This window comes from Hemibagrus wyckioides, linkage group LG25 (assembly GCF_019097595.1).
Source record: "Hemibagrus wyckioides isolate EC202008001 linkage group LG25, SWU_Hwy_1.0, whole genome shotgun sequence".
NCBI lineage: Eukaryota > Metazoa > Chordata > Actinopteri > Siluriformes > Bagridae > Hemibagrus > Hemibagrus wyckioides.
In genome coordinates, this window is record NC_080734.1 from 5772883 (window position 1) to 5794891 (window position 22009).

At 42.9% G+C, this 22009-nt stretch overlaps 2 protein-coding genes across 6 annotated transcripts in view; both read right to left on the minus strand.

Moving 5' to 3' along the window:
- cep85l (centrosomal protein 85, like) overlaps nt 1-571 on the minus strand; it is a 66598-nt gene extending 66027 nt beyond the window's left edge. The window contains exon 1 of the mRNA XM_058379503.1: nt 445-571. Within this exon, the coding sequence (XP_058235486.1) occupies nt 445-460 (16 nt within the window). The 5' untranslated portion in view covers nt 461-571. The remainder of the gene's footprint in view (nt 1-444) is intronic.
- mcm9 (minichromosome maintenance 9 homologous recombination repair factor) overlaps nt 468-22009 on the minus strand; it is a 43424-nt gene continuing 21882 nt past the window's right edge. The window contains exons 4-17 of one of the 5 annotated variants that reach the window (XR_009203579.1): nt 21153-21469; nt 20908-20989; nt 18851-19051; nt 17450-17575; nt 15856-15975; nt 14940-15114; nt 14347-14549; nt 13959-14162; nt 12885-12967; nt 12011-12156; nt 8353-10784; nt 7766-8025; nt 3391-6161; nt 468-571 (exon numbers count right to left, since the gene is read on the minus strand). Coding sequence is in view for 1 of the 5 variants with exons in the window: in XM_058379501.1 (XP_058235484.1) it covers nt 9512-10784; nt 12011-12156; nt 12885-12967; nt 13959-14162; nt 14347-14549; nt 14940-15114; nt 15856-15975; nt 17450-17575; nt 18851-19051; nt 20908-20989; nt 21153-21469 (2930 nt within the window). In the remaining 4 variants the exon portion in view is untranslated. The other 4 variants (XR_009203577.1, XR_009203576.1, XR_009203578.1 and 1 more) reach the window with 4 other exon arrangements.

Consider the following 22009-nt stretch of genomic DNA (forward strand, 5'->3'; position numbering starts at 1 on the left):
AGTCTGATGAAGCGTCTTGTAGATGTAGATCATGCTCCAGATGTAAGACACAAAGCATGCGCCTTTAATGGTGCAACCGCAGCAACTAGGCCAAGTCCAGGTTACTTCGGAGAGCGTGTAGTAACAATCCATGTGCAGAAGCGATACAGGATGAAACGCAGTAGTCTTAATAAAGTGCACTAATGCATTACAAAGCTGAAAACATCAACTATGCGAAACATGCAGCACATTCCTCACTCTGCATTTCTGCTTAGCTGTCACATTCTCATTATTGCCTTTTCCTTTTTTTTTCTTCCCCCCAGTGAAAGTGGCCTGGCTACATTCTACACCACACCATGCAGGCAGCCTCACATTATCTTACCTCCATACTGATGGCAAAAGAGCAACGTACGTGATAAAGTAAACTCGTTTCGAAGAAAGAATATATTTTCAAAAAGGACTTACAGCTGTTCTTCTTCATGAGAAAGGCGCATTATGCAGAAGTAGCGGGAGGAAGTGGTGATGCTTCAGCGTACGTTGGCTAAAGTGAAACCCGGCAGAGGAACTCGTTCAGCCAATGAGCTTCACAGACCTATTTTTTTCAAATGGAGTAGAAGAAACAACAAACTGTGACTTAACACACACAAAAACGCAGAGTGTCGTGGAGGTGGAGGAGACGATCGGTAGAAGTTACACAGAGGAGCGACTGAGAGCAGCGTCCTGGAAGTAACCTGGATATATAAAGCATACATGTAATTAATAAATAATGGAAAAAAAATAACATTAAACTAATAGATTTAAAATAAATGTTTTGTTAGATAGCAGCTTGGCTTCAATAAATAATTCAACTTCTTTTTTTCGCCGTAGTACTTAATAAAACATGATCCTCTGTTAAAAGACCGTCTCTTTATTCATTCATCAACAGGAGCCATTTTTTTTTTATCCCAGGTCAGAACTTCTAACAATGTCAAAGTATCACAACACTGCCATATTTCCCCACCTCTCACCTCCTAATAAAGTTACGATCCAGGACTGGAGTCTCTGTTCACTCCTGGTCTGGATTATGGCTCCTGTTTGTAGGACCACAGGTTGAAATCATTAGACTGTTTCACAGCGGGAGTCGTCTGCTCACATCACCGGTGTGGCCCGGAACGCATCCTGTGAGGATCAATGCCTGTCTGGCTCGCTGAGGTCCTAATGAAATGTTTGTATGATTTGATTGTCTGGTCTGTGAAAGTAACCTTAAACCAGGAGCCTCAAGAAGAGATCAGACTCCACCAATTATTGAATGAATCATTGCTTTTGTGAGATTTGGTCCTAACTAGGGCTCTAGGACACGAGTCCGGTTGAGGATTTCCGGTATTTGAGTTGTTCTTGAAAATGCTGGCTTTTGTACAAAGTCTTATGAGGAGTAATCTTAATCGCTGGTACAATACACAAATTAATTAAAGTTGTCTAGGTCTTTAAAAGGATTTGCTGGTGTTTCAACCTGATCTTGACACAATCTCAGTTAATCCCTAACTTGGGGTTGACAATGACAGGCCTCACTACAGCATCACTACATAGGCTTCACCACAGCTTTATAGGCTTCACCACAGCTTCATAGGCTTCAGCACAGCTTCATAGGCTTCAGCACAGCTTCACAGGCTTCAGCACAGCTTCAATACAGCTTCATAGGCTTCAGCACAGCTTCATAGGCTTCACCACAGCTTCATAGGCTTCACTACAGCTTCATAGGCTTCACTACAGCTTCATAGGCTTCACCACAGCTTCATAGGCTTCACCACAGCTTCATAGGCTTCACTACAGCTTCACAGGCTTCACTACAGCATCACTACAGCTTCATAGGCTTCACTAAAGCTTCACTACAGCTTCATAGGCTTCACTACAGCTTCATAGGCTTCACTACAGCATCACTACAGCTTCATAGGCTTCACTACAGCTTCATAGGCTTCACTACAGCATCACTACAGCTTCATAGGCTTCACTACAGCATCACTACAGCTTCATAGGCTTCACTAAAGCTTCACAGGCTTCACCACAGCTTCATAGGCTTCACTACAGCTTCATAGGCTTCACTACAGCTTCATAGGCTTCACCACAGCTTCACAGGCTTCACTACAGCATCACTACAGCTTCATAGGCTTCACTAAAGCTTCACTACAGCTTCATAGGCTTCACTACAGCTTCATAGGCTTCACTACAGCTTCATAGGCTTCACTAAAGCTTCACTACAGCTTCATAGGCTTCACTACAGCTTCACAGGCTTCACCACAGCTTCATAGGCTTCACTACAGCTTCACTACTGCTTCATAGGCTTCACTACAGCTTCACCACAGCTTCATAGGCTTCACAGGCTTCACTACAGCTTCATAGGCTTCGCCACAGCTTCACTACAGCTTCATAGGCTTCACCACAGCTTCACTACAGCTTCACAGGCTTCACTACAGCTTCATAGGCTTCACTACAGCTTCATAGGCTTCACTACAGCTTCATAGGCTTCACTACAGCATCACTACAGCTTCATAGGCTTCACTACAGCATCACTACAGCTTCATAGGCTTCACTAAAGCTTCACTACAGCTTCATAGGCTTCACTACAGCTTCATAGGCTTCACTACAGCTTCATAGGCTTCACCACAGCTTCATAGGCTTCACTACAGCATCACTACAGCTTCACAGGCTTCATTACAGCTTCATAGGCTTCACTACAGCTTCACCACAGCTTCATAGGCTTCACTACACCTTCATAGGCTTCACTACAGCTTCACTACAGCTCTAAAACTAAAGCAACTCTTTTTTGATTACTTTATAATAATGCAGGAGTTGTATTGCTGAATAAATAATTGATTTCTTTAGATTCTGACACTAAATCAGGAATTAGGAGGTGGGAAAAGCCCTGCTTCTGTTATAGGTGACAACATGAGGATTTAACTATTACTATACTGTTTAGATTTATTCATGTGTTTGTAATATGAATCAGTTTCAAAGCCCGAGGTTTAACTTGACTGGACAAGGAATTCTTAAGTTTTACATTTTCATTGTTTGAAGTCTTTGTATTTTTATATACATTCTCAGGAAATAGGATGTGTCTCAAATCACATACTAACTTATTAAATAGTATGTTAAAGTAATACTAATGATTACAATACATCCTCAGGAAACAGGACGTGTCCCAAATCACATGCTAACATATTAAATAGCGCATCAAAGTAGTACTGTACAGTAGTAGCATGAACCTGATCCAGCATGATAATGCCCATGTGCACAAAGCACTGAGCTCCAGGAAGACATGATGTGGAGGTTAAGGTTGGAGTTGTAGTGTCCCGTACTAAGCCCTGACTCTGACTAAACCCTGAGCACTGAACACCTTTAGGATAAACTGAAACACAGAACCCGGGACCTCCTCACCTGACCGTAGTGTCTGATCTCTCTAATGCTCTGGAATCATCTAGTGAACATCTGGTGGAAAGCCCTCCCAGAAGAGCAGAGGTTATTATAACAGGAGAATGGGAATATATCTGGAATTTAATGAGAACATACTTTTGACCATTTAGAGGATTATGTGAAGGGGAAAAAACACAGACATGAATCAATCAGGCAAAATTACTTTCAGCAACTGACTTGACTGATGGCTAAGACTTTAAAATTCTGAAATTAAAGTATTTATCTGTAAAATAGTGTGGAACCGGTGTCTTACCTCATTTTTATCAGCAGTTAGAGGCAGAAAGGTTGAGAATTAGAGACATTTCAAATCATTTCTGTGTTAACTTGACTTCTTTGAAGCGTGCCACAAACTGCACAACAGGCTGACACACACACACACACACACACAGTGTTTCTTACTTAGCAGTTTAGCTCTAACAGGAACACCCTGACAGTGACTGCATGTGTTATTTAGTGAAGTGAAGAACTGAGGGCCAAAATGTATGTTCCTCTAAGCCTCTAAACACCAAGCTGGTTATATAAGGCAGAACTCAGCCATGTAAAACTTCAGAAACAATGCTGTCGCTCTGCTGGTTGCCCAAAGCAGACACGGTTGCCAGATCTCAGGTCAATCGGTTGCATTCGATCGTATGGGATCATTAAGAAATCTTTCTGTTATGCTGAATTTATTATAGTTGTAGTATTCCTTGTATAATGATTAATAGAACTCAATTTATCAACTAAAATATAGAATAAAAAAACTTTTATTTCTTTGGACACTTGCCCAGCTCCTGTAGCCAGTTACTCCTGGATTTGGCTAAATTTAACCATCACTGTCAAAAAAGTTTCTACTTAGACGTGCTGAACAGTTTTCCCAGGTGGAAGCTAGAAATCTGAGTTATTTACATATGAGATGAATGTAATATTGAGGAAAATGGCCTCCTATATGGACATAAAGTCTGTTTTTAAAGTTAAAAACTAGTTTACATAATTTACAATAAACACTTATTCATCAACCAGGAACTACTTTTTGTTGGTCAGGGTCACAGTAGATCCAGAGCTGGGGCTGGGACTGGACATGAGGTAGGAATACACCCTGGATCCTAACAATAATAATAGTAATAATAATGATAATAATAATAATATATACGGATAAATTAGATTTGGTTTCGATTGGACCAGCTGTTTTTGAAATCAGTTCTATAAAAATTATTTAAGTTTTAAAGAAACGATTTTAAAAACAACTGATCCAATCTGGCAACCCCGAGAGCTGCAAAAACAAGCTGAAAAAACAAGGCTAATAACTGAGTTCATGACACACTGCTGTAGCCACCAGAGCAGCACACACACTTAATCCCCTGGGGTTCTTTAAAAAGCCAAACACCTCATAAATCAGGTTTAACCGCTGACTTCTGTAACATATCTGATATGAAATTTAGCATTAATCATACTCCAGCACTGACGATCCTCTCGATATTAAGTACAGAATAAACGCTTACCGTATCTGCCAAGCATTCACGGACCCGAACCCCAGACTTTGAGAATATAATGAAGCTTAATAAAGTTGAAAACAGAAAGCAACAAGCCATTTCTACTTCCCATGTGTGCTTGACATGAGTCACATTGTGCTGTTAAACCTGCCACAACAACCTGCTGACAAAATGGAGCGTCTAGGAGGACAAACAGCTAACCCTAATGTCTGAGATTTTTTTTAGAATTAAACTTGTAAAACATCCTCACAATCCTGGGTGGTGAATAAAGCAGTCCCTTATGACAGGATTTATAGCTGAAATTATTTTTTGCCTTTGAGCCAGCTACGCTGTATCCATGAAACACTTCATTATATCGAGTTATAGAACTAGCAAAGTAGCTAGTTAATTGTTTAGCCATCCCAGCTACAGCGACCCATTGTTATTGTGACCCATAACAGCCCCTGATTTTTAATGCTAGTTCATTTATTCAATACCAAGCGAGCTCAATTACATTTTACTGATCACAGCTTTTACTTGGAAGCTATGTGATCATTTTCTAAAGGTTATAGATAGCCATGTGTGTTATTTCAGCCAGTGAAAAGTATTTAAGACTTTCTTGTCAAGTCACAATGCACTAGCATTCAAGCTTTCATTAGCATGACACAATCCATTGGCACTGAACTGATTCCTGATCGCCAAAGGCTTGTAAAGATGGAAAAGTTTTATAAAATTAAAACATATGTCCCTAACAGACAGATTGTGTGCCTATATATATATATATATATATATACACACACACACACACATATATACACACAAGGGCGTGATGAAACTGGACACAGATTTAGTATCAGCATCTTCAGCAGAAATCTTGTACGATCAGCTAGCAAGTCTCTAAAGAAATTATTGCTGATCAGAGAATTTAAAATGCCACGTTATTATCCAGCAATAACTCGGATGAAGCAAGTTTATTCTTGTGACCTAGCAAGCTAGATTTAGCAAAGCTAAAGCAGCCACATCATCTATTAAACTTTACAGCTCTAAGGCCTGGATCGAGAATCTCACGGTGTCTCAGTTCATTCTTTAGCACTTTTTAAAAAAAAGAATTGCTGTAGTGTTGCAATAATCCTGAGGCTCCAATAAAACGAGCTACAGCTTGTAAAACATGCTAGTCTAGAACCAGCCTGATTCATTTCAATACATTATCCTCCTTCATTCTTCAAAAAACGAATTTTCCTGGAACTCAGACAGCTCCCAGAGCCTTTCCAGAAGCAGATTTCTGACCTAGAATAGAAGAAGAAGAAAAAAAAAAAAAATTAAGGTCAGTCTGCAACTAACACAATAAAACACAGTTAGAAATAAATAAATAAAAAATCCTCCCGGCTGCTTTGAGGGTGATGTAATGTTGGTTAGATGAGGATATGTGCTAGCTTGATGACAGAGAGAGAGAGAGAGAGAGAGAGAGAGATGTTCAAGTCAATAACACTTCATTATTGATGATGCTGGTGCTTCATCTGCAGGAAGCTGGGATCCATTAACTCCTCATGTTACTGCTCCTTTTCTCCTGAGCACAGCACGGCGAGGCCAGGAACACCGAATCCGACGCACCACACCGTCTGACATTGACTAGACTTTGACCGGCTCGAGCTGGAGACGAGACCTGATTCAGTAATGGAGACAAATGGATTCTGTTCCCATTTCAAGGGCAAAGTCCTCTATATCAATATCAACATCTAGTATCAATTATTGGCTAATTAATTTATATCACATTGTATGTAATTAACTATAAACGACTAGATTTCACATATTTTACTTTCCTACACTATATTGTCAAACATTTTGGGACACCCCTCCAAATCATTGAATTCAGGTGTTGTTTTTCAGGGGTTGGGGTCGGCCCCTTAGTTCCAGTGAAAGGAACTCTTAATGCTTCAGCTTCATACCAAGACATTCTGGACAATTTTGGGGATGACCCCTTCCTGTTCCAACATGACTGTGGTCCAGTGCACAAAGCAAGGTCCATAAAGACATGGATGAGAGAGTTTGGTGTGGAGGAACGTCACAGAGTCCTGACCTCAACTTGTTAGAACACCTTTGGGATGAATTAGAGCAGAGACTGTGAGCCAGACCTTCTCGTCCAACATCAGTGCCTGACCTCACAAATGCACTTCTAGATAGGAATGGTCAAAAAATTCCCATAAACACACTCCTAAACCTTGTGGAAAGCCTTCCCAGAAGAGTTTAGAGCTGCAAAGGGCGGGCCAACTCCATATTACATTCATGTGCATGTAAAGGCAGACGTCCCAAAACTTTTGGCCATTGAAAGTGTCACTTACGAGCATCAAGCGCTCGTCTCTGTTTTGATGATGCCGCAGGAACAGTCGGTATTCGTATTGATGTTGCTTCGACACAAAGCTATCCGACATCTTGATCAAAGCGTGTGTTTAAATCAGTTCGCTAGCAAGACTGACAGTTTGTTAAACTAGCGCCTTTCACAGCGAGATCTTATGGCGCGGATAAGTAGGCCCGATAGCACAAAACTTCGTTAGCAGACAAAATAAAACGCTTTTCCTATTATCCCTTTCATACTAATTTCTTTATTTTGGTACAGTGTAGCAGCTGTCATCTTCAAATTTGCATTATTTATTCACATTTCTAAACATTTATCACCTGCCCTGACCACTGCCCCAGGCATCAATTATAATTAAGTTCAGAGAAAAGGTTTTTTGTTCTTCACTCGGAACAGGAAAGTGTGCTGCTCATGGTGATTACACATAATCTAAAGCTGCGCTCGACTTGAGTATCGCTGGAGTATTCCTTTAATGCGACTTCATATTATATAATAATATTATAATTTCATACAAAATATCTTGTTTACGAAAATATACACTGGCTTTCTTTCTGGACTCCTCCTCCCAGTCCACATCGAGAGCTTCATCATCTACAATAGAGGAGCTGAATTAGGGAAGAGCAGAGAAAAGACCTCCGGGGTCGTGCTGAGCTCAAGTCAAAGCACTTCCTCTTCCTGGAGCTCTCGGAGTCTTCCTCACACATCTTTGTCCTGCTCGTCTTCTGATGGCTCTCTGCAGTTTGTTAAATTGAATCCTTTCACAACATGATATCTGAAGGAAGGAAGCCCAGGTGTTGTCTGAAAGAGAAACATGGTGAGGTGATTTATGTTACAGGCATCTTGGCAAATTCGATATCTAATTGCTTTTCCCAAACAATATTTTTGAGTCTGAAGTTATCTCAGTAAAGTGCTTTTATTTATATCACTTCGGCTCTAGTACTTATTATACATTTCCTCTTTAAATTCCCACAATCCGTCTCAAGCTCTCACGAAGGTCTCCCGGAAATTCTCTCATAAAAGTCTTTCAGCCTAAAAGCTGCTAAATAAAAGGTTTCTGTCAGTCCGCTATCCAGAATGCATTTATATGGTAAGGAAGATTACAGAGCACTACATCACCAGACGCACGTAAAGTACTCGCCGTAGCGAAGCTGCAGAAGTTTGACGCCGGCGAAACGCGACATAATGAAGCCTCCGCAGTTCCGTCAGCAATTATCCCTCACTGCTGAAGGGAAGTCGTTGCGAAAAATGCAGAAATAAGAGAAGTGTGATGGAAAAGCATAGCCCTCTAGATCATCTCATCAAGCACAGGGGAGCTTAAAGGAACGTCGTACTTGCTGATAAAAGAGCAGAAATGAGTAAGGAGTGCATTTTTTACTGTTGATTCAGAACTTGGCAGTGTTTTAGAACAGCAGGAGGATTTTTTTTTCCCCGAGCAGCTTTTCAGTTCACATCATCCATCATAAAACAAGATATATATCTCTACATTTATTACGATAAAGAAAAACTCCAGCATTTCCATTACGTCATCTGTAGTGTATGTGGACAAGATTCCTGTATTGTGAAAAGAACAAAAGTATGTTTACGGCATATAATGAAAGGGAGGCTAAGGGCAGCTGTCGGGGTAATAAACAATTAGTTGGTGCATTACACAGATCAGGCATAACATTATGAACACAGAGGTGAAGTGAATAAGACTGATGATGTCCTCATCATGGCACCTGTTAGTGGGTGGGATATATTAGAGGCAGCAAGCGAACGTTTTGTCCTCAAAGTTGATGTGTGAGAAGCAGGAAAAATGGACAAGCGTAAGGATTTGAGCGAGTTTGAACATAAGAGCCAAATTGTGATGGCTAGACCACTGGATCAGAACATCTCCAACACTGCAGCTCTTGTGGGGTGTTCCCGGTCTGCAGTGGTCAGAATCTATCAAGAGTATCCTTTTAATTCTGTAAGTACACTTTAAGTCCTGTAAGTTGTGAGGTAGGGCCTCCATAGGATCTGCTGCTTGGTGCCACACCTTCAGGGATCTAATGGAGTCCATGCGTTGATGGGTCAGGGCTGTTTTCCAACACAATATTAGGCAGGTGGTCATAATGTTATGCCTGATCGGTGTATGTGTGTAGCACATATTTAGGAATACTGAATGACATGAATTATAATTACATTTGGAGTAAATGTTTTTGTTGCTCGTGGTGATTACACCTAACCTACAGATGTACGGAACAGGGTATTGCTGGAGTATTCCTTTAATGCAACTTTATCTACAGATATCTTGTTTATGAAACTATACACTGGCTTTCTTTCTGGACTCCTCCTCCCAGTCCACATCGAGAGCGTCATCATCTACAATAGAGGAGCTGAAGAGAGAAAGAGCAGAGAAAAGACCTCCGGGTCGTGCTGAGCTCAAGTCAAAGCACTTCCTCTTCCTGGAGGAGTCTTCCTCACACATCTTTGTCTTTGTGTATGGCCTGCTCGTCTCCTGATGAGTCTCTGAAGTTGAATTCGTGGAGTTTTTCTGCTCCACAGTCGCAGTGCTTGTGGGTGTGCTTTCTGCTGCACTGGCATCTTTTTCCATTACGCCGTCCTTGGAAACCGGTGTGTTGTTCGTCTGTGTTGGAGCTGTGGTAAGATTCTGGCTGGTCTTTTCCTCAGGAGAGGGAACAAAAGAGAACGCGGAAAGCTTGGCCAGGGTTGAGGAAGCGACTTTAGTTTTTGGTTGGGGTGGCTGAACGGAGGAAGTGGGCTCGTTTGGAGTGACACTGCTCAGGCTTTGGACGAGTTGCTGGCGTTTGTGCTCTGCGACGTCAGCTGTTCTGTTTTCTGAGGGAATCTCTCTGACTTCAGACTGGACTCGCTTTCGAAGCTTCTTACACGCACTGCTGCCCTCTGCTGGCTGCTCAGAACACCGGTTTTGCGCTTTCTCTTTTCGTTTTGTTTGTGAAATTCGCTCTGTACCAACGATTTTATGATCGCTTTCATCCCTTTTAGGTGCCAGATTTGAACCAGTAGCCTTGTCCGTGTGCGTCATTCTCTCTCTGGATCTGAAGGCAAAGCTCGACAGGTCGACCTGGAGATTCTCGCTCTCCGTCCGTTCCATCACTGGTGGACTAAAACACGTAGCTTTCCTTTTAGAAGGCCGTTTCCTGTCCGTCATCGGCGTGCTGTGGCACGGACGCGTGTGTGGAGACGACTGCCGCTCTGTGTTTATTCGTTCATCCACTGCGTTCTCTTTCAATCGTTTGTTCCTGAGCTTCTTGGAGATCTTTTGCACCACTGAGCTGCTGTCCTCCTGCTTCTCCCACGCTGAGCCCTCGCCATGAGCGGAGCCACTGTTGCTAGGCAACACACTAGGGCATGATGTGTTGGCTGTGTGATGTTGTGTAGAGGAATGAATGGGAGATACTGGGAATGCTGCTTTCCCCTCAGCTGGACCGGTTAAGCTGTGAAACCAGTCGAGGCCTGGGTCAGAGGCGGACGTGTCCTCACTGATCACGTTCTCTCTGCGCACGTCACTCGGCTGATTACCTCCAGACGACTCGTGAGAGCGGTCCTGCCTCCTGAATGAGGAAGAAAGCATAGAAAATTAGGCATGGCGAATTGATTAGCTTTAATTTCATGCGTCAACTACCGAATATTTCTAAAGACATGAATAAGCTCTAGAGACTTGCAAAATCCTATTCAATCTTTAATTATCTAAAAATATACACCATTTAAATGTATTTAAATATTAACGACGCGGCCATCTCGTACCACCGCGAAGAACGCGGCTGAATTCTCAATTCTGATTGGACAGGATGTATGGATTCATTTTCTATAACAGCAGCTCTGACAATAACGCACAACACGGGCCGATACTGTTCTCGTACTAATACGCTATTGTTTCTAAACAATTTGCCGTGTTATAAAAGGAGCAAAACACCTCGAGATGAGGAACGATCTGCTTCACACAGGTAAAGGAGAGTGCACTTGTCATCAGGTCGCATTCTGTCATTGATTATTGTCCCTTAATAACATGGCGCCTTAAGTTTTTGTTCTTTTTAACCAAAGAGGAACTGAAATTACCCTACAAAAAAAACACAATGTTGTGGATTCATCATTTATTCACAGTTTCACCAATTCTATCCATTTGTAACATAAAAAATCTCCCAACATGACAATTAGGGAAAAATCCCAAAAATGCATAGCTTATTATTCCTTGCAGAAACTTAACCAGTAACCAGCACACAGTATACTAACTGTCCAGTAACATCTGAGTGTCTGAGAGTCATACAATAAATAACATTTACGCCAAAGCCCCTGTTGTATGCCACCAGACATAACCGTCAATCATTTATCCAAAAATGTCAGCATTTAGCTTAAACATACGTCAATATTGAGTTCTTAAACAATAAAAAGCAGATTTCTGTTTAGTTTATTTTTCTTTAATACCTAAATGCTAAAGTATTTTCAATGATGTTGTAAATATATTAACCCTAATGCTTTTCCAAATGGATAAAAGTCATGTTTCATAAGCAGCAAATGCTCATAAAGGAATAAAAATATAATTACAGAACATAAAAACCCTAAGCGAAGCGCTATTCATAATTAAATATTAAACAACTGCGTCAGGAGTTAAGAATAGAACGACTTACAGATTTCTACACCTAATTATAAAAACAGCAGGTCATCACAGAAAACTCATTTCACTTCCCAGTCGTCATGTGGGGTGAAGCGGCTCGTCTCTAGACATGCACTAACTGATAATTAGGGGTAATTGTGGTAACTCCATTAACATGCTCTTTACCCTGAGAGCCTCTGCAGCTCCGTGTCGAGGATGTGAGTCAGGCCCAGACCCTCCAGTACGATCTCACACTGGCTTCTGTACTGCTCTCTGGGGTCTTCGGGGAAGGACGTGTGCAGAGCGTTGACGTTACCGAGCAGTGCGCCACCCTGTGGTCAAAACACACAAACACAACAACTCATTCCAGACACTGAATTAATGTAATGATTTCTGTCACCACCACAATATTTTTAAATCAGCATGCCCAGAAAGGTTTCATTACTCTTTACACAGCAATTGGCCAAAATATATTGTTGTGAATTTGTAGTGTTTCATAAGTATACTATGACTACTAGGGGCAATATACACTTATATAGTCAAAAGTTTTGGGACGCCCCTCCAAATCATTGAATTCAGGTGTTGTTTTTCAGGGGTTCGGCTCGGCCTCTTAGTTCCAGTGAAAGGAACTCTTAATGCTTCAGCTTCATACCAAGACATTTTGGACAATTTCATGCTCCCAACTTGATGGGAACAGTTTGGGGATTGGGGGCACTGATGCTGGACGAGAAGGTTTCTGCTCTCTGCGACGCCCCAAGTGCTGGGAATTAAGTTGGTTCTGTATTTTGTTCTTGTATTGATCAATATGTACAAACAGACTTTAATAAACTATGTACTTATACAAACACAGAGATATTACCCAAAACTCACTTGTAATTAAACCGCCATTTTATTACCACCTTCCATCGTACAGGTTCAACTGAAGGTCTAAATTTACTGACTGTAACCCATCTGTTTCTCTGCTGCACAATATATTGCCCCCCCTTTTACCCCGTCCACTGCCACTGAGCAAATTATAGAACATTTATACAGCATTCCCATGATCCTGGAGGTGACATACCTGCATGGAACACTCCATAACCGACACCACCACTACAGCATCCTCCACCGTCACGGTCTCTCTGAACATCAGCTTGGCATGGGCTGGAAACAGGAAACAAACAAACAAACAACATATAAATAATATATATAATATATTAGGGCAGTCGTGGCTCTGGTTAAGGCTATGGGTTGTTGATCAGAAGGTCAGGGTTCAAGCCCCAGCGCCATCCAGCACCACTGTTGGGCAACTGAGCAAGGCCTTTAACCCTTTCTGCTCTAGGGACACTGTCATAGCTGCCCCCTGCGCTCTGACCCCGACCTCCTCAGCTGGGATATGAGAAGGAAAGGATTCCACTCTGCTGTAATACATGTGTGGTGGTGATAAAGTCTTTGTGCCCTGGGTTCTTTTTGAACCAGATTTGTATAATAAAAAAGCAAAACAAAAAGCAAAAGTGTATGTTTTATGCGAGTTAAGAGAAGAGAAAGAATTTATCTGTGTGTGTATGTGTGTGTGTGCGTGCATGTGTGCGTGAGAGAGAGAGAGAGAGAGAGAGAGAGAGAGAAAGAGAGCAGAGAGAGAGAGAGAGAAAGAGGGAGAAAAAGAGAGAGAAAGAGAGCAGAGAGAGAGAGGGAGAGAGAGAAAGTGAGCAGAGAGAGAGAGAGAGAGAGAGCAGAGAGAGAGAGAAACAAAGCAGAGAGAAAGTACAGAGAGAGAGAGAGAGAGAGAGAGAGAGAAAGAACAGCGAGAGAGAGAGAGAAAGAGCAGAAAGACAGAGACAGAGAGAGAGAGAGAGAGAGAGAGAGAGAGAGAAACAAAGCAGAGAGAGAGAGAGCAGACAGAGAGAGAGAGAGAGAGAGAGAGAAACAAAGCAGAGAGAGAAAGAACAGAGAGAGAGAGAGAGAGAAAGAACAGCGAGAGAGAGAGAGAGAGAGAGAGAGAGAGAGAGAGAAAGAACAGTGAGAGAGAGAGAGAGAGAGAGAGAGAGAGAGAAAGAACAGCGAGAGAGAGAGAGAGAGAGAGAGAGAGAGAGAGAAAGAACAGCGAGAGAGAGAGAGAGAAAGAGAGCAGACAGAGAGAGAGAGCAGGACAGACCCTCAGCGAGACGGCCGAGACTCTCCAGCATGCGGATGGTGGTGCGTGCAGCGTTGCGGCTGTCGCTCTGTCTCTGCAGCTGGTAGTAGCGGGTCAGGATGGAGTTGGCGTCCTGAGTGATGCGCGGCTGCAGCCTCTTTACCACGCAGAAGTACGCTCTCATCTTCTCCATGCTCCATAAGGAGGAAGACTGACTCGGGGCACCTGGGGGAAACACATAATAAAGACCACGATGAAAACAGAGGAACCCTAGAGCCGTTTTATAAGACGTGCTGCCGGGTCACGTGACTCACCATAACAGCTCAGTAATACTTATGTTATAGGTGAGGTCTGAGTGTGATGCTTTAGGGCATGAGTATTGTGAATAAAACAGCTGACCGAGTTGAACCTTTATTCTGGAGGATAAATGAGGAGATGATCTTGTCCCACTCTGGGTTCTTGGTGTCCAGCAGGACGAGGACCAGGTCGAAGCGGCTGAGGAGAGGACTGGCCAGAGCTACGTTCACAGACACGGACACGTTGGGGTCGTACTGGCCCTTTGGGTTGGTGGCTGCAAGAATCGTTGTCCTTGTGTCCAGTTTACACACCATTCTGCATGTGAGACAAACATCGTTAGGGTCGAATAAGATATGGCAAGGTAGTGAGAGTTCAGGAACACAGTGAGAAACTGTTCCACTGACTAATGTTAGGATCATACACAATAATCCCGATCAACACAATCACTGAGAATTTATGTTTACATTTACTAACATGAAATAGACTGGGCTTACAATAGTGTCTATTAATATTGGAGAGGCACATTCAGCCCTGATCAGACTCAAACCTGTGTCTCGCTGGAACCAGGTGAATGATAAACTCAGTAAATGTTTACAGTCTGAAGCTGCAGCACAGGGTCTTGTACAGTGGCAGTAATAAATGTATTAGAGCGCTGTAGATGTAGAGGCTGCAGCAGGTTTAAGACAGAGTGGAGCATTTTCTAACCCAGCTTTAGCCACACTGATGGTCTGCTGCTCCATGGCCTCGTGGATGCTGGTGCGGTCGTGTTCCTTAATGCTGTTAAACTCGTCTATGCAGCAGAGGCCTCCATCAGAGAGAACCAGTGCTCCTGCCTCCAGGTGCCACTCTCCTGAGTCCTTCACTGCTGCTACTGTCAGACCTAGTGATGTATTACACACACACACAGAAACACAGACACACACAGACAGAGACATACACACAGAGACACACACACACACAGACAGACATAGGTACAAACACACACACACACAGACAGACATACACACAGAGACACACACACACACACACACACAGACAGACATAGGTACAAACACACACACACACACAGACAGACATAGGTACAAACACACACACACACAGACAGAGACATACACACAGAGACACACACACACACACAGACAGACATAGGTACAAACACACACAGACAGACATAGGTACAAACACACACACACACACACAGACAGAGACATACACACAGAGACACACACACAGACAGACATAGGTACAAACACACACACACACAGAAAAACACACACAGACACACACACCCACATCCATACACACAGACACATACACGCACACAGACAGGTACAAACACACACACACACACACAAAGACAGACACATACAGACAGAGGCATGCACACAGAGACACATGCACACACACAGACATAAACACCCACATCCATACACACAGAGACACACACACACAGACATAGGTACAAACACACACACATACACATAGAGAGAGACACACAGACAGACAAACACATCGACATAAGACACAGAGTTACACACACACCCCCACCCACAGTGTCAGATACCTGAGCTCCCTCTGTAGAAGTGAAGGTAGAGTAATTACAGTAAAGCTGAGTCAGCACCTGCGTTAGTGGAGCCGATGCCAGCAGTGAGGACTGAGCGCGGCGTGATTTTTGCTGCGTACTTCAGAAACTGAGATTTCCCAGTGCCCGGGTCGCCCACTAGCAAGAGGTGAGACTCACCTGCAGAAAGTAAATCATCACAGAGCTGCTGAACTCTCCAGTCTCATCAGGCAGCATACCATATACAGAGCACAGCTCCAGCTGCTCATAAGTTCATATCTATACACCTCGATACGTTAGGTTTCTATAGCAACCACTCTATCCGAGGGGCCTGTGTGTGGGATGGTCATCACGATCTAAGATGGAAACCAACTTAAAGTGCTGTTATTAAACAAATAAAAACATGCCATGACTGATATGCTGTTGTTTTTTGTAAGGACATTCTAAGAGTCGGTGTTTGTTAAACGTAATTGAGAGTCTTTGGCCCAGAGGACGTCTCGGTGTGTGTTCGGATTTTTCAGTCATGTTTTTCAGCTACTGTTTTTTCTCAGTAACATCAAGAGAAAGAAAAAAAGAGAGGCTGGTGATGAAAGAACTAACTTACTAACATTCTATAAACTATATAATGGTAAACAGATAATGTCATCATTGGCGATACACTATATTGCCAAAAGTTTTGGGACACCCCTCCAAATCATTGAATTCAGGTGTTGTTTTTCAGGGGTTGGGCTTGGCCTCTTAGTTCCAGTGAAAGGAACTCTTAATGCTTCAGCTTCATACCAAGACATTTTGGACAATTTCATGCTCCCAACTTTGTGGGAACAGTTTGGAGATGACCCCTTCCTGTTCCAACATGACTGCACACCAGTGACCAAAGCAAGCTCCATAAAGACATGGATGAGTGAGTTTGGTCAACCTGATAGAACACCTTTGGGATGAATTAGAGCGGAGACTGCGAACCAGGTCAAAACTGGGACGTCTGCCTTTACATGCACATGAATGTAATATGGAGTTATCCCGCCCCTTTACAGCTATAACAGCTTCAACTCTTCTGGGAAGGCTTTCCATAAGGTTTAGGAGTGTGTTTATGGGAATTTTTGACCCTTCCTCTAGAAGCGCATTTGTGAGGTCAGGCACTGATGCTGGACAAGAAGGTCTGGCTCACAGTCTCCACTCTAATTCATCCCAAAGGTGTTCTATCAGGTTGAGGTCAGTTCCTCCACACCAAACTCACTCATCCTTTATGGACCTTGCTTTGGTCACTGGTGTGCAGTCATGTTGGAACAGGAAGGGGTCATCCCCAAACTGTTCCCACAAAGTTGGGAGCATGAAATTGTCCAAAATGTCTTGGTATGAAGCTGAAGCATTAAGAGTTCCTTTCACTGGAATTAAGGGGCTGAGCTCAAAACCCTGAAATCAATGATTTGGAGGGGTGTCCCAAAACTTTTGGCAATATAGTATAGCTTGTGTATGAGAGGAATAAAACCTTTTGTACCGTAACAACTGAAAGAAAAATAATCAGCAAACACGTGGGCTAAGGTGTCAAGATGTACAGAAGAGTAACTGCTGCCACCTTGAAGTTGATGAATTACCTATAACAGCATGCGCTGAAGTGTTTTATTAATTCAGTGGGAGTGAATAGGAACACACATACCTCTCACCTTCGTTCCCGAGGCATCGACTCGCTGCACTCCACCTGCCAAAACCAAGGCTACAGCTAACTTCACCACATACATCCCAAACACCTGAGGGCACAGACTCATCAGGATCTGATTCCTGCCTTAAGTTTGATAAAAAAACAAGGAAAGTAAGATAGAAATTAGGGGATCATGGAAAGAAATTTGAATACCTAGTTTAATTGGTTAATGCAATTCATTTCGACTAAATAAAAAAGGCTTGACATGGGGACATTATTAACCGCTAATGTAATAGTACAAATATATAGCTAGCGCATGTTATATGTATACTGCTTAGAATTTCAGCAAACTCTAAATCAGAGAAGTGTAAAGACTAATCTGAGTGAAACCCACTTCTATGTCCTTAAACAGTACGAGTACAGATTAATAATTACACAGACTAATATTCATTCTGTAAATCGTTGCAACCATCACTCGACATGTGCATCCTTGAAGAAAAAGAAATGGTTCTGTGAGTGGAAAAAAGTTCATCTTTAAGGTTTAAATTTTTTTTTTAGAAATACACTGATCAGGCGTAACATTATGACCACCTGCCTAATATCGTGTTGGTCCCCCCTCTGTTGCCAAAACAGCCCTGACCCATCCTGCACTGTGTATTCTGACCCCTTTCTATCAGAACCAGCATTAACTTCTTCAGCAATCTGATCAACAGTAGCTCGTCAGTTGGATCGGATCACACGGGCCAGCCTTCTCTCCCCACGTGCAGCAATGAGCCTTGACTGCCCATGACCCTGTCGCCGGTTCACCACTGTTCCTTCCTTGGACCACTTTTGATAGATACTGACCACTGCAGACCGGGAACACCCCACAAGAGCTGCAGTTTTGGAGATGCTCTGATCCAGTGGTCTAGCCATCACAATTTGGCCCTTCATCAAACTCGCTCAAATCCTTACGCTTGTCCATTTTCCTATGCAGTTTTTTAATTTAATTAGATTTAATTACAGTCAAATTAGAAGGTTTTCTATGCATTTTGGAGAAACTTCTATGAGTCTTCTGGACATCTTGAGCCTCTGTTTTTGCAGCTGAGAGCTTTATGTTATTTAGTCTGAAATAAGGTCTGTAAAACAACATGATGCTTTCTATACAGACATTTAATTTAGTAATGTTTCTAAATCTAAAAACAGTTTTTGTTCTGACTCAATAATGCTGGAGCCAGAAAATAAACATCTGCAGCAAAAGTTGTATTAAATAAAACCAGAGTGCTGTATCTCTGAGCACAGATCTACATAGAGATTTATGTGGGTGGAGGCGGGGTCTAACTGGAGAAGACCACGCCCATCAGGATAGACCTGCGTAATCAGTCAGAAGAATTTTATGAATATTTAAGTGTCACAATAGTATGTACTGTATCTGTATACCAGCTATAGGGTTGTGCTTGTGTATTTCCCAGAATTCCTCAAATTCTTTCTGGAAGTCCTCTAGCACCACAGCTGCTGTAGATTGATCGTTGTTGATTTCGATGTGGTTTGCCTTCAGTACGATCTCCACATCACAGCGACAGTCCTGGTACAGTGGCTTCCAGCGCTGCCATACCACCCCATACACTGTAATATCATCTCCTGGAGAAAACACAAATGAATGAGGTTTGTAGATGAATGAGGAGCCTCCTCCCCATCCCAATATCAGGATCTGATCTCACTAATGCCCTTTATGGAATGAGGAGCCTCCACCCCATCCCAATGTCAAGGTCTGATCTCACTAATGCCCTTTACTGAATGAGGAGCCTCCTCCCCATCCCAACGTCAGGGTCTGATCTCACTAATGCCCTTGTAGATGAATGAGGAGCCTCCTCCCCATCCCAACATCAGGGTCTGATCTAACTAATACCCTTATAGATGAATGAGGAGCCTCCTCCCCATCCCAACATCAGGGTCTGATCTAACTAATACCCTTATAGATGAATGAGGAGCCTCCTCCCCATCCCAACGTCAGTGTCTGATAGTCAGTGTCTGACTAATGCCCTTGTAGATGACTGAGGAGCCTCCTCCCTATCCCAACATCAGGGTCTGATAGTCAGTGTCTGACTAATGCCCTTGTAGATGACTGAGGAGCCTCCTCCCCATCCCAACATCAGGGTCTGATCTAACTAATACCCTTATAGATGAATGAGGAGCCTCCTCCCCATCCCAACGTCAGGGTCTGATCTAACTAATACCCTTATAGATGAATGAGGAGCCTCCTCCCCATCCCAACATCAGGGTCTGATAGTCAGTGTCTGACTAATGCCCTTGTAGATGACTGAGGAGCCTCCTCCCCATCCCAACATCAGGGTCTGATCTAACTAATACCCTTATAGATGAATGAGGAGCCTCCTCCCCATCCCAACGTCAGGGTCTGATCTAACTAATACCCTTATAGATGAATGAGGAGCCTCCTCCCCATCCCAACGTCAGGGTCTGATCTCACTAATACCCTTGTAGATGAATGAGGAGCCTCCTCCCCATCCCAACGTCAGTGTCTGATAGTCAGTGTCTGACTAATGCCCTTGTAGATGAATGATCACACAGAATGAGTCCACACAGCCATGCACCATCATCTTTTTCCTCTAAAAGAGCCACACCATGGCTTTAACAACCATTTCCTAAAACCTGACTGTATTACGATATAAACCTCACTACAGTTGCACACACTGTACAATGCCAATGACAGATTAATGTCTTTTGATTAAATCATTAAATAAACATGACTCCATTCTCCATGTTTTCTTCACATTTAAGGTGTTTTTTTTCTCAGTTGTTATGAGCAGTTCATCACACAGCTGTGTGCAATACAAATAAACATGTTAATGCATCAAATATTACAGATTATATAGAAATATAGTGAAATATTAATGTTACAATATTAACAACAGCGGAAATGAACATTTTAAAGGCTGTAGAGTTATACATCATCTCTTAGAGTTCACGTTCTTATCCACTGACCCGAGAGACGAGATTTAGGCCAACACATGGAAGTGTCTTTACTGTTTTTATCCATCCATCCATCCATCTCCCAATCTGTCGATCTTTCTACCTGTCCGACCGTCTACCTGTACGTCCGTCAGTCCGTTTACCTGTTCGTCCGTCCGTCCATCCATTTACCTGTCCGTCCGTCCGTCCATCTATCCATCCATCCATCCATTTACCTGTCTGTCCATCCATCTATCCACCCACCTGTCTGTTTATCCATCCATCCACCCTATCTATCACTCTATTTATCTATCCCTCTATCTCTCTGTCCATCCATTCACCTATATCAAAATCATTCATTTCTTTACACTGATTGAAAATGTCCCAGGAGTTCATTCCATTCCACCAGTGAGATATAAATCCTGTATACTGGTAAAAATGGTTAAATAACGTAAACAAGCCCACAGTAAAAGAGCACAGAGATCATACTGTATTAATTCGGACAGAACTGGGCTCGGGATGTTTACCTGATTTGCAGCTGTCTACCAGATCATCCTCTAAAATGACCAGCATGGAGCGAGGGATGCTGCCCACAGAGAGTCTCTGTACCTGCAACGAGGCATTAAAACCCCATCACTGAGGAGGATCTTACATTCAACTCACATTTAATACCACTGGAGAGGATTAGACTCGGATTTTGATGCCTCGCAGTAAGCCTAGCAATTTACACTGATTAGATTTCCCAGAATGCCTTTCATCCTAAGGTCTTCACCTGCTCTTGGATCTTGATCTCCTGGTAGTCTCTGCAGGATGATGGCGGGGCGTCTCGTTCGGCCAGGCAGGTGAATTTGAAGGAGTTGCACTCGTCCTCGTTGGGGCAGCGGCTGGGCGGAGTGAAGGTGTAGTACTGCTCGAAGTCGGCCAGCACGGAGAACACGTGTCTGCACTTGTTGCACATGTAATCCCGCTGGTATTCCAGCACTTTGGTCACACTGGTGCGGATGACCGTGCCGGTGACGGACAGGAAGTGGCCCACGTCCCGGGCTTTAGGGATGTGCTCTCGGGTCATCTCGGGACACACGGGCAAACCTGGAGTTTCACACACAAGGGATGATGGACAATTAATTCAATCTGTTCTGATACAGTATCATGTCTCTAGCAAGTGCAGGACAGAGACCGCTGTGAAGAACAGCAGGTATAAAAGCCGCAGAGATCAAACAAAAGGACAGAAAGATGGCAACCTGATGGAACTTGAAATTCATCTCATATGGTTATGTCTAGTCGAGTGGAGCAGATGAGAAAGCAAGAAGAAAAAGCCTTTGTTTGTGGCATTGGGGAATTTTTTTTCTTTACATATCCCATCTTGTCAGGAAGTGAAGGGTCAGCTGTGATACGGAACAGTGGCATCCTGGTGGTGCTCAGGCACCAACCCATGACCTTCTAATCAGCAACCCAGACACACTGATATATATTTGAATATATTAGTCAAGCGTATCGATTATACAAATATGGTATGGACCGGAGTGTAAAAAACAAACCATATTTCTGATTAGGCTAGTGAGGAGATGTGTCTGTAACACAAACGGTTACCAGTCTGCACCTGGTCATGGGTCTGGTCATGGATCTGGT